The sequence below is a fragment of the Lonchura striata genome, chromosome 5, assembly GCF_046129695.1.
Source record: "Lonchura striata isolate bLonStr1 chromosome 5, bLonStr1.mat, whole genome shotgun sequence".
Classification (NCBI taxonomy): domain Eukaryota; kingdom Metazoa; phylum Chordata; class Aves; order Passeriformes; family Estrildidae; genus Lonchura; species Lonchura striata.
This window is the reverse complement of record NC_134607.1, coordinates 54,509,664-54,522,075: the sequence shown is the minus strand read 5'-3', so window position 1 is coordinate 54,522,075 and position 12,412 is coordinate 54,509,664. Positions and strand designations below refer to the sequence as shown.

The following is a 12,412-nucleotide window of genomic DNA, read 5'->3' as shown; positions in this document are numbered from 1 at the left end:
TCTTTTCCTCTTTGCATCTTCTGCCTGCAAAGGAAGCATGACACAGCACCAGGCTTGATAGTGTGCAGCTGTGGCCTAGTATTTGTGGATACCTCTGCTTGTAACACCTTCCATAGCATAAAGGAAAAGGTTGTAGAAATTAATTAATCTTTTTCTTACCTACAATTAAAAAAATGTTTTCAACTTGAACATGGGATTGATTAAAGCAGACTCGATGCCTTTACTACCTGCTTTTATCCTGTTCTGGATAGAGCTGTAAAAGTATAATACAATCTTCTTTCAGTCCTAGCAGCCATGAGCAACCCATATTCCCAAGGTACCTCTCTTGCAGCTCTGTCCCTCAGTTTTTGTTAGTGTGATTTACTGCTGGGTGATAGCTGTTAACTCTTGTTAAACCCTTACATTTTTAGAACAGTTACACTGCATCTTAGTCTGATTTATCCATTCCTGGTACAAAAGCTTCAGCTTCTGGTTTTTCATTTCTATATTCCTGATGTGATCTTTGGAATAAAATTCCTGTGGCAATAGCTGGGAATGTGTGCCATTTCTGGGAAAAGGGTGTGTTCCCTGGGTTCAGTTTGATTGGATGAAGTAGCCAAACACGTTGATCTCGTTTATTTACAAAGGTGAGGATTTTGAGGGTGGGTTTTTGCCTCTATCCGATTGCAACACTGGGCTCTAGATTAAGCACAGCTCTTCAGGCCATCATCACATGGTAAATGTGAGGCTGCTGCACGCTGCAGCCCTTCTTGGTCAAGGCACAATTTTTGGAGAGAAATCATGCCAAGGTACACGGTGCACATCCGAGGAGAATGGCTGGCAGTGCCATGCCTAAACTCCACAAACACCATTGAGTGGCTGGGAAAGGAATCTGTGAGACGGTACATGAAAAACAAACCTGACAATGGGGGATTTGCCTCAGCAGAAGAAGTAAAGTTTTACATTCGACGGTGCAAGGGACTTGGCTTGCTGGATCTTGATGATACCGTGGGGGATGCTCTAGAAGACAATGAATTTGTTGAAGTTGGTAAGCAAAGCCTTAAGTATTGCATTGTAGAGTGACTGTATTGTCATCTGAGCCAGAAAACTGTGGCTTTATCTAGATTAATCTAAAATTGCACCTGAGAGATTGTCTACAGTTTTTATGGCAAAATGCCCAATAATTTAAGAATATTTAATTTTTAGGAACAGAACTACATAAAAGCTAGAAGGTACAATATTCTATATACATCTTCTGTATCTGCTGTCATATATAGTGTAAGCTGTTCTGTCTTAGTTTTGGAATATCTTAAATAAATACATAGTTTCTTGTTATTTTCCCAGAATCATTCAAGTATGTTCAGGGCTGATAACTGGAAATTAGAATTCTTATTGCTCTGAATTGTAATAAACAACAAATTAACTTTTGCGAATAATTCTATTTAATCCTGTACATGTTTATTCTGCATATTTCTTCTAGTTATAGAAGGAGATATAATGTCTCCAGATTTCATACCATCTCAGCCAGAAGGAGTTCATTTGTATCCTTTTTGAGTGCTTTGTGAAGTTTCACAATTGCAGATTTATAATTTTCTAGATTGCCTGCGTTTTTTAGAGTTCCTTCATTCTTAAAACACATTGCCAGCTGTAATTGAGTAGTCACTGCCTGTGAAATCCTGTCTGCCCTTTTTTCTTTACAAAACTTTCAGATACAGTAAATACCGCGAACCAGAACAGGTAAGAATCCTGTGATTTTGCAACTCAATAACAAATCCTGCTACTCACCAGAAAATGCTGAGAGTTCAGCCAGTGCAGCATTCACAAAAGCAAGGGCTATTAGGTTGGCTGGGTCTAGGAAACTGAACTACAATGTGCTTATTATGTTTTTGTTACCCGGGTTCCTGTCTTATGAATAAGCATGAAAAAACTTCCTGTCATTGCTAGTTGTGACTATATTTTTTATTTGTAGTGATTATTAAGCAACTTCATATGTATCCATATCTCAAACTAAAAGATGGTTCTTTGGTGTAGTATATTTCTTTAGATGGCAACAGCTTAACAACGGAGGACTTGGTCAATTTAGGAAAGGGACTCTACAAGATAAAGGTAAAAATTCTGAACAAATGAAGATAAAAATTAGATGTTTATTTTTCTACAGCTAAATAATGACAAATAAGCTAATATTTTAAGTACTTATGTTTTAGCTTACACCTGAAGCTGAAATTAAAGTCAAAAAATCACGAGAAGTGATTGAAAGGATTGTAAAGGAGCAGACAGGTAAATATTTTTGCTTTTAAATATGAATTGTTTAGAAGACTTCATCAGGTTCCCTCCTTAACCGGCAGTGTACATTTCTTGCAGTTGTTTATGGAATCACCACGGGTTTTGGAAAGTTTGCCAGGACTGTCATCCCAAACAGTAATTTGAGGTATGTTGTGTGTGCAGCCTTCTCCGTCCTTTCTTTTCAGGAAAGGAAGAAGAGGGAGCAGTTTGACCCTGTAGTTGGGGTTAAATGAGAGAACTGCTTCAGAAATTCCTTCTGTTTTGTGCAAAATAAAACCTGATGAGACTTTTTTTGAGGTTTAATATATTTTCTTTTTCTCTGTAGGGAACTTCAAGTGAACTTGGTTCGTTCACATTCTGCAGGTAATAAGAGATTGCTTGGTGTTTCCCTTTTCTGCACTTGTTGGTAGTGGGTGAGTAACCGAGAGGGTTCTGTTACTGTTTCAGGTGTGGGGAAACCTTTGACCCCAGAGAGAACTCGCATGCTTTTGGCACTGAGAATCAATGTCCTAGCCAAAGGATACAGTGGAATATCCCTAGAAACCCTCGAGCAAGTTATTGAAGTGTTTAATGGTAAAAATATGCTTAAAGAAAATCTTCATTTCCCTTTTTTTCCCTTTTAACTGTTTTGTTAAAGGGTGTAGTTCGATGGGTCAAAATGCAGATGTTGGTCTTTCAACAGTTGTGAGAGACCAGGACTAGGGTTGCAACAAGAGTAGTCCTGTTGGTGCAGTTGTCCATGATTGCAGGCTGCTACTGTGGCCAAACTTATGAGCTACCTTTTCTGTTTTCCAAGGAATTTATCAAGGGAAGGCACTAAAAGGAGTGATTTTTGTTTTCTTTCTAGCATCCTGCCTTCCTTATATCCCAGAGAAAGGGACAGTTGGAGCCAGTGGAGACTTGGCCCCTCTCTCTCATCTTGCTCTGGGATTAATTGGAGAGGGAAAGATGTGGTCGCCGAAGAGTGGCTGGGCTGATGCTAAATATGTAAGATCTGTGCAGCTGATAGTTTATTTCTTTTAGCTTGCTGACTCGTTTTTCAAATTGCATGTAGCTGTGAGAGAAAGAGAGTTTTTGCTCAGAGTAGTAACATGTACAAGTCTTTGGATTTTCTCTACCAGTTTGAATTTGGACTAGGTTGCCTTTAGCTAATCATCCTCTAATTTGAGGAAGGTGGATCTCTGGAGAATGCAAGAACTGACCCACATGTCACTGGGGCAGACATAAATAAGCAGCATGTTGTTGAGCCCTAAAGAAATATCATGCCATAGTACTGCTATACCAGATACTACAGTGACATAATTTATGAACAGGAGAAATGGAGAGGATATGATACCAACTATGAAAGAACTATTATTGTATCTTCAGCTCCATGAGCATAAATATTTTTCTAAAAAGTCCAAGATCACCTCTCAAATGCTGAGTGTACCTGGAGATTTACTGGAGGCAAGATCTTTGCAGAAAAATTTCTACTGATTTTATAGTGGCTTTAAGTAAATACACAGGTTTGGATATTTCATTTTTGATGAATTAACTAGGGTTACAAGGAGCCTTTATATCATTCTTCTTCACAAGATGGAAATGTTACAATGAAATTAGTTTTTAATCTATTGTTATTCTGCCACCAACACATAACCAGATTGTGTTAAGTATCTCCAAGTCCGGCCCCTCCAAAATCTTTCATGGTAGTTTGTTCTTCTACACCTATAGCTCCTATCCATGAGTACTTGAACACCAGACTCATTGATGGATTGATGCATGTACATCACTATAGTCTGGAGAAAGATTGAGGACTACACAGGGAGAGGAGTAAGAAGGAAGCAGACCAGGGTGTCCTGGGCCTTCAAGACCAGAAGTTACAGCTGTACACTTCTGAGATGCATTGCCTCTTCCATTGGACAGGGTGAGAGGATTAAATGAGAAATAGGTTATGCTGTTTCTTCACTTCCTGCAAGAGCAATTGCCCTATAGAATAGACATGTACAGAATAAAATGGATGGGACTCCTCCTGTCATTAGAGATTTTCTATAGAAAGGATTAGGGATCATTTAAAAAGAAATAATTTATGCCAACTCAAAATTCTATGAGGCACGGTGTAGGTAGAACTGCCTTTCCAAGAGGCTTCCAGCCTTCTTTCCTGTTGCCCTCTCCCATCATCTAGAACATGGTAGATGTTAAGGGCTGTGACAGTGACATATATCTTGCTTCAGTACTCCTGCTACCTTTTTGTATTGGCACTAGAAGTGAGGTGCTAGTTTGGAAGCCCTTTATTTAGCCCAGCAGAAAAAAATATGTGATATGTTTGTGATATAAATCTCTTTTTCTTCCATCACTTAAGAAATTTGTTAATATTTCTGTTCATGGAAACATTCAAGTTTTAGTGACTTAATTTTGTGATTTTAGTGACCAAAAAGTATTTTTCATTAACTGCCTTGGCATTTAACTCCTTCACAGGTCCTGGAAGCCCATGGACTAAAACCAATTACCTTGAAACCAAAAGAGGTAATAAAGTATAATGATGCCAGCTGATGAAAAAGAGCATAATAAATCACTATTTGCTTTATATGTACAATAAAAGCATTACATTAGTTAATAATAATTTTAAGTCAAACTTTAGAAAGATAATGGTAGTGTTGTCAGGAGTGGGATTCACCATTCCTAGTGTCACCCTACTTGACTTGAAGTGACAGACCCAAGCTTGATGTTCAGATTGGCTCTGTGGTCAGTGGGGACAGACAGGCCTCTTCAGAAAGCACTTTATACCATCCTGAAACAGATGTCTAAGAGGCACCTTCAAGGTACCTATCTGCTCTTTGACCTTAACAGGAGGTCAGATGACTGACTTGAAGCAGGTATTTGACTTAATTGGAACTACTGGTGCTCCAAGGGTGTCTGCAGTGACTTCATGGGGTCATGAGTATTAACACTTTATGTAGCAAAGGTGCTCAGTCAAGCTGTGCATTTTGTGATTTCAGGATGGTCCAAAAACCTAGGCAAAGATCTTTAACTCCCTCATATGAGAAGGAGAATTGTCACAGATATGGGGAATTGTCACAGAGTGTGGAATAGCTGCAATGAATTTGCTTAACATCTGCTCTCCCTTTGAAGGGTCTGGCCCTCATCAATGGGACACAAATGATCACCTCGCTGGGATGTGAGGCAGTTGAAAGAGCCGAAGCTATAGCAAGGCAAGCTGACATCATCGCTGCCCTTACACTGGAAGTCCTGAAGGGTACAACGAGGGCCTTTGACACTGGTGGGTACTGGCCCTCCCTGTCTGTTTGCTTAACAGCTCCTGACAAGAGAGGCACAGCCTGACAGTCTAACTTGTCTTACTAGATATCCATGCAGTGCGCCCACATCGAGGGCAGGCTGAAGTGGCCTTTCGGTTCAGGTCCCTTCTTGATTCTGACCATCATCCATCAGAAATAGCAGGTGAACAATCTTAGCCTTCACTGTCTCAGGTTACCAGGACAGGCTGGGTTCTTCAACAGGACACAGTGCTTTTGTGTAAGCAATATTTGGTTTTTGCCCTCCTTGTGTCTTCTAGAGAGCCATAGATTCTGTGACCGAGTTCAGGACGCATACACAATGCGCTGCTGCCCTCAGGTAAAGACTGACTTTTAGATCCTTCCGTAACAATAGATAAAAGATGGGGAAATTTCCACCTCAGAAATACAGCCAGTTATGTGCTGTCTGACACTGTTAGAGGAAGTGGCTTTATTTTGCTTCTTCTTCACTTCACAGTAGTGTTAATGGAGACATGCAATTTGTTGATCACGTGCATGTACACATCAGGCAGCATCTAACGAAGCTGTGTCCAGATCTGGAAAAGGCCAGAGGTCAGAAGCAGAGGGAAAGTGCTGGTTTCCATGCTTGCAGATTTGTAGGGATTTTCTTCTGCATTAGTGTTAATAACATGAATTGGGTGTTTCCAAAAGCCAACAGAATGTAATATCTCAGGCATATTGGAAGAGCTCAATCCTATGCATTTTAACAGGAGCAAAGCTATTAAATCAGTAGAATTAATGAAAGATTAACTAATAAGAGGTTTTGTTTTCTGTGAGTCTTTGTAAGGCTACTTCTTCCCTCATAACATTTCTGCCACTGGATAAATAACTTCCATTTAGGTAAACCAACCCAAATATGTAAAGATTGTCATATACAGATTACTCTTTTGGCAAAACTGCCATAATAGTAAATACCATATTTGAAGTGTCTAGAATTGGCAGTGATGCTCCTGCTGTTAAAAGCAAATCCAAGACAGTCTTCCATGTGTGAAAGTCAGGTGGGATAGTGGGAAAGAGGGTCCTTACAGTGCAGTCAGCATCCTGAAGGTGAACTAAGTGCAAATACTATGCTCAGACACCAATGTTGTTTGTTCTAGGTCCATGGGATTGTAAATGATACAATTGCTTTTGTGAAGGACATAATAACAACGGAACTCAATAGCGCCACGGACAACCCTGTATCTTTTTGATTATTTTATTACTATATAAAATTCTGCTTGGCCTTTTTTATTCTTTTCTTTTGTATAGTTACACTGGAGGCAAAAAAAGTCATAACTGGCTTTGGTCAATAACTGCCATTGTTTACAACAGCAGCCTCTCTTCCTTTCCCTATGACCGCATTGAAGAATTTCTGTGTGCTCTGTCATGCAGGGCTGTATTTCTGTCAGCACCATAATGATGCTGTACATAGCATCATATCAATTGCTCATAAGCATTATTGCATCTAATCTTCTGAACGTCTTTTTACCATTAATTAGAATATAATCCAATTCTTCTAATTGGAATTAGTCTTTGTAATTTGGACTAAAATTGTAACTGTCATGGAAAGAATCTATCAAGGAATTGAAAATCTATGCTAGGATCTGAACGGCTGGGGTTTTTTCACCCTCAATCAAAGACCTCCCTTTATGTAGCTTATTTTAAAAAAATACATGTCAAAATTGTACCTACAAATTTGAAGAACTGAGATTGTGTCTTCATTTCCTGAAAAGTAGAAGTGTGGGTGCAATAGAATGTGCTTGCAAATAAAAGCCTATTGGCACAAACACTCCTTCAGTTAAGATATTTTGATTATTGGCAGATATCACTCATGTAAACTGTATTTCACTCATGTGGGCTTTAACTTCTCCTTAAAGATGGTGTTTGCTGAAAGAGAAGAAACCATTTCTGGAGGAAATTTTCATGGTGAATATCCTGCAAAGGTAATTCAGCATTTGACAAAAGGGGAAAAAAACCTTTTTGTGATTTGTTTTTTTTTCATCTGGTTTCATGAGATCTTCTTCTGTAGGCTCTGGACTACTTAGCAATTGGTGTGCATGAACTTGCTGCAATTAGTGAAAGAAGAATTGAGAGGCTCTGCAACCCCTCGCTCAGTGAACTGCCTGCATTTTTAGTCACTGAAGGAGGTCTGAACTCAGGATTCATGATTGCACACTGCACAGCAGCTGCCCTGGGTGAGTGCTTGAGCAATACCATAGAGAGAGCAAGCTAGAAAGACTGTTTTTTTTTCAAGATAGATGCAGTCTGATAGTAGGCATAAAGGCTGCTGTTTTCTGTCTCTTCTCCATGTGTTCTGTGCTGTCTTGTCAAGTATGAGTGTTGGGTGTAGCTGCAATTATTTCAGTTCAGGCTTCCTTATTCTGCACCAACCCTTGGGCATGTTCAGTGCTCTGAGCATGCAAACTCTGAGTGGATTTTGGTATGAAGACTTGTCTCAAAGGTGGCCTGATACCCTCAGTACTGGGTTGTCTCTATTTGATGGCCTGGTCTGCACATCAGAATCAGACCCCACAGTCCTCACAAGACCAGAGTTCGCAGGGCTGGTTATTGGGGGAGCACACTGAAATTAAATATCACTTCAGGTTTTCCTCTAGTACTCATGGCTAAGGCAACAAGCCTGCTGACTTCTGGCATACTACGGTTCATAGGTTCAGGGAAGCATGAGCCAATATGAAGATAAACATGCTATGAGAAGAGCGTAGATTTTAAAAGTTACAAAAACACAGGAACAGAGGATATCAGTTAAATGTGTAGATAAGCATTCTGCAGAGAAACAAATAAATCAGTGGGCTAAAGGAACCCTGTCTAGAGGCTGGGAAGTGGGTCTGGAAGAGAGCTGAATGCTCATCCCCTTGTTTAAAGGCTGGCAGTTTTACCTTTGGCTGGGGAGAGTTTAGGATGGCTCCAGGCTCCAGCTGGTTGCATGGCTTCAGGTTTCACTGCACACTTCTGCAATCTGGAGTAACAAATTCTGGGGTGTTTGTGATTTCTGCTGTGGGAAATTAAAATTACAGCCATGCCTCTACTGACACTAGAAGTCCATGGGTCAAAATCATCTCAACCTGATCAAAACAGCCAGGATTTTATCTGAATTTTTATCTAAAGTTTGAGTTCCTTTTCTTTTTCTTAACTTCTTTGTTAATCACCAATATTTTTCAAATCATTCTACCAGTTTCTGGGTAGTTTGTACCATCTAATGTTTTTCACTCCCAGGGTTAATAGATAAAACTGAAAAAAAATTTTCGGGTATTTTGCAACACCACTGGAGGTGTCTGCCTGTCCCCACTCCAGCAGCTCTGTGCCTGCCAGACCGAGCTGCTTGCAGGGATCACATGCAGCCTCTCTGGGACCTGCCATCATCTGCCTGAATGTGCCAGCTGGGCTCTGGTCCTAGACTGTCACTCCAGCCTATTTGCAATTGGTGTCACCACCTCTCTGTTGCTCCTGTTGCTTTTCTGAAGCCGCTAATTTGGTGAGAGCATTACACAGCATCCTGCTGGGTTTCAGAAAGAAAAGGCCAACTACAGCCAGAGTGCTGTGAATGCAGACTTCATTTTTTCTCTTTTAAAGAGCAGTTCTCAACCTCAGATTGTCATTGAATGGTTCCTAAGGCCTCTCCTGCAACCATTTGCCTGTTGCTTTTGGATGTAGAATGAGCATTTACTGCAGACCTTGCATCGGCCTTTCAAAGCTGGAGTATGTCACCCTTAGGGATGTGGGCAGCCTTGTAGTGAGGTGAGGGAGGGAGAGGGTTTGTATTGCATTCTTCCATCTTTCTAGAGGAAGTTCTGAAAGTGCCTCAGCTGCAATAAGCAGACCAGATGCTGATCTCTAGCTGTATTCTTGAAAGCAGGGGAGGAGTGATCTTTGTGACTAAAACCAGAGGGAGCCAATGCTCTTTACAGAGAATTGCCCCAGAGCAACAGGCAGAACCATGTTTGTGTTTCAGTTATGCTGTCTGCTCTTCTTCAGTTTCCTCCAGTCCTTTGAGCCATAGCAACTCAAACTGGCGATAAGGGAGTGAAGAGTGAGCTGTCATTCTGTATTTGGTTAACATTTGCATCTAAAGACTGCTGTTGGTTAGTGTTTTCAGAGGCAATGGTAGTTTTCAAGGTGGTCATTACAAATTACTCAGTCCAGGTAAAATGCTGATGTATCCTTGAAAAAGGAGCAGTAGTTGGTCCGAAGGTGATGGACAGGCTCTTATCTACATGTAGACCATTGCTTGTGCTGTCTCATGCCTATTCTGTCCTTCATTCATTGTGTTGGGTTATTGCAGTGTCTGAGAACAAAGCCTTGTGCCACCCCTCTTCTGTGGATTCTCTCTCAACCAGTGCTGCTACAGAGGATCACGTGTCTATGGGAGGATGGGCTGCAAGAAAAGCTTTGAGAGTTATTGAACATGTGGAACAAGGTAAAATTAAGATTCTGATTTCCAGACAGACCTTGAATCATGAAAAGGAGGGGCTAATACAAATAATGATCAGGTGTAAGGTAGGCAGATAGAATGCAAACTTCTCCAGACAGAAGACTCTCTTCCAAAGCACTGTTATTTTCCTGGTGTTTTCATGTGGGCTCTGGCAAGCTTCAGAGGAAGAACTTTCATTTTTAGCTCAGGCTCCTCTTTTCTTTATGATGGACATTAATTTGAGTATTCAAGTTACACTGGAAGAGATTCGTAGGGATTTAAGACTCTGGTGACCAGGAGTTCCTGGTACACTTGAAAGGTCTGTACAACAGCACCCAAAATCTGCTTGCTGAAATGCTGGATACTGCCCCCAGCATCACCGATGAAATGATCCTGCCACTGGGCTGGGTCTCTGGAGGGTATGGATCCACTGGTTTTGCACATTGCCTGAACCATATCATATTAGTGAAAACAAAGGTCAGGGATAGCTTTAGACAGGAAACCTCGCCTTGAGCTGTACCTCCCAAACATCCCTTTGGCTGCTCTGCTTTCCTAGTTCTGGCTATTGAGCTGCTCGCTGCCTGCCAGGGCATTGAATTCCTCCGCCCTCTGAGAACAACAACCCCATTGGAGAAGGTCTATGACCTTGTGCGCTCCGTGGTGAGGTAAGATCAGATAAACACTTTCCCCAGAGGTTGCCTGCCTGGAGAGCAGCTGCTGCCAGTGAGGGTTAATGTTTGCCCAATGTCTTGTTACAGGCCCTGGATAAAGGATCGCTTCATGGCCCCAGACATTGAAGCAGCTCACAGGCTGCTTGTGGAGCAGAAGGTGAGTGCTGGCTTCTGGCTTGTGCATAGATAGGATTGTCTAGAACCCTTTCTCTTTGTCCATGCCAGCTGCTGGTTTTGCTGCCCAATCCTCTTCACGGTCAAGTAGTTTTGTAGCAAGTGGCAGCGACTGTCTCCCAACTATTGCACACAGAGCATTAGCCTGGTAACAAGACAAGACAAAGTATCGAAGTATTTTTGCCTTGAATCCTTTCACCTTGCCCCATTGGAGCTGTATCCTTTCCCATCCATTGTCAACTCCTTCCACATGCTCTCCCCTGCTCTATCTGCCTCTGGTTCTGTTCCTCCCATACAGTATATCCCATCCAATAGCTTTTCCTCAGGGTTTCCTGAAGTCATGCATTGATGTCTTAGCTGACCTTTTCTTTGCCTCTGACTCTGCTGTTTCACATCCTTGTTCCGCAGGTGTGGGAAGTGGCTAAACCTTACATTGAAAAGTACAGGAGAGAACACATCCCTGAATCAAGACCCATTTCACCTACAGCCTTCTCCCTGGGATTGCTGAGAATGAGTGCAGATGATAGTCATGACCACAAGCATCAGAATGAACTTTAAGAGTTGTGATCCCCTGGAAGAGAGCAGATCCTTTCCAGAACCTTACCTGAGCACGGCCCTTCTACTCAAACTCAATGTGGTTTCTCCAGGCGACCTAGAGGACCTGACTGTCTAGCTCAGAAGCACGAATAGATAGTAAAGAGAAGTCTCACTGCTTTCCTCATGTGTAAAAGACAATTTTGTTATGATAGTATGGTTTTGACTGAATTTCATGAACTTCTGAATACAAATCATTCAGACTCCTGATGAAACCAGTATTTGTTTTGTCAACATTTTGTTTGTTTCTCTCCATCTTTGCCAATGATACCAAACAACCTAAGTTTGATATTCTTACCTTTTTTTCTCCCCCTTTGGGTAACTGCTGTGGTCCTCTTAATTTTGCCACAAGCAAGATTATCTGTACACTGTTCTTCTCTCTTTTGCAGATCATATGTGAGGTATAGGCTCTTGTATAACAGGAGCAATTTTAGAGCAGGTGCTTCACAAATCAGGAAAGCTGTGTGCATAGGAATGTGCTATGGAGATCATTGCTCCAGAACAAATATATTATATTCTGGTGATGGAGTACATTTAATGCAGCTTTCCAAGATCTATGGGCTCACACCTGCAATCAATAATCTGAGGCTTCACATATGGTTGTAGCAATCTATTTTCCTGTCATGTTTGTGATGACGAAAATGTAAAGCAAAAGCTTCATTTGGAAGTAAGCAGAACAGGTGACACAGAGCCCAGAAAAGGGAAAAAAGGAGGCATAGGACTAGTGAATGTGAACCAATGCTGAGGTGATAGCACCATGACCTACGCTCCCACAGCTCTCCAGGTCTCTGCCTGTCTGCCAGGGGCCCTGTCCCCATAGATGGGATCATGACTGAGTGTGCTCTGTGTCTGACAACACTGACCTCCAGCACAAGCTTTATTTTGCAAGGGAAGAGTCAGGGCATGGATTTCACCTCATGGTGCAGTGATGACAGGGCAGTACTGATCTGGCAGAGGGCCATTCAGCACAAGCTGAAAGCCCCCCCAGGCTATTGGCTATGCTGCAAGGGACA

At 41.5% G+C, this 12,412-nt stretch overlaps 1 protein-coding gene across 2 annotated transcripts; it reads left to right on the top strand.

Moving 5' to 3' along the window:
• The first annotated feature begins 639 nt into the window (after positions 1 to 639).
• Positions 640 to 11,614, top strand: HAL (histidine ammonia-lyase). 2 transcript variants are annotated; one of them, XM_021527961.2, is made up of 21 exons: positions 640 to 788; positions 926 to 1,027; positions 1,460 to 1,520; positions 1,689 to 1,716; positions 2,011 to 2,085; positions 2,184 to 2,256; positions 2,341 to 2,407; positions 2,588 to 2,625; positions 2,710 to 2,835; positions 3,110 to 3,249; positions 4,717 to 4,764; positions 5,371 to 5,518; positions 5,602 to 5,697; positions 5,813 to 5,871; positions 6,650 to 6,730; positions 7,409 to 7,474; positions 7,561 to 7,726; positions 9,832 to 9,966; positions 10,517 to 10,625; positions 10,719 to 10,788; positions 11,214 to 11,614. In XM_021527961.2, the coding sequence occupies exons 1-21, from the start codon at positions 713 to 715 to the stop codon at positions 11,361 to 11,363; spliced, it is 1,914 nt and encodes a 637-aa protein (XP_021383636.2). In that variant the 5' UTR covers positions 640 to 712; the 3' UTR covers positions 11,364 to 11,614. The 2 variants fall into 2 exon arrangements, with proteins under 2 accessions (XP_021383636.2, XP_021383635.2); XM_021527960.2 differs by having other exon boundaries at positions 675 to 1,027.
• Positions 11,615 to 12,412: the final 798 nt, after the last annotated feature.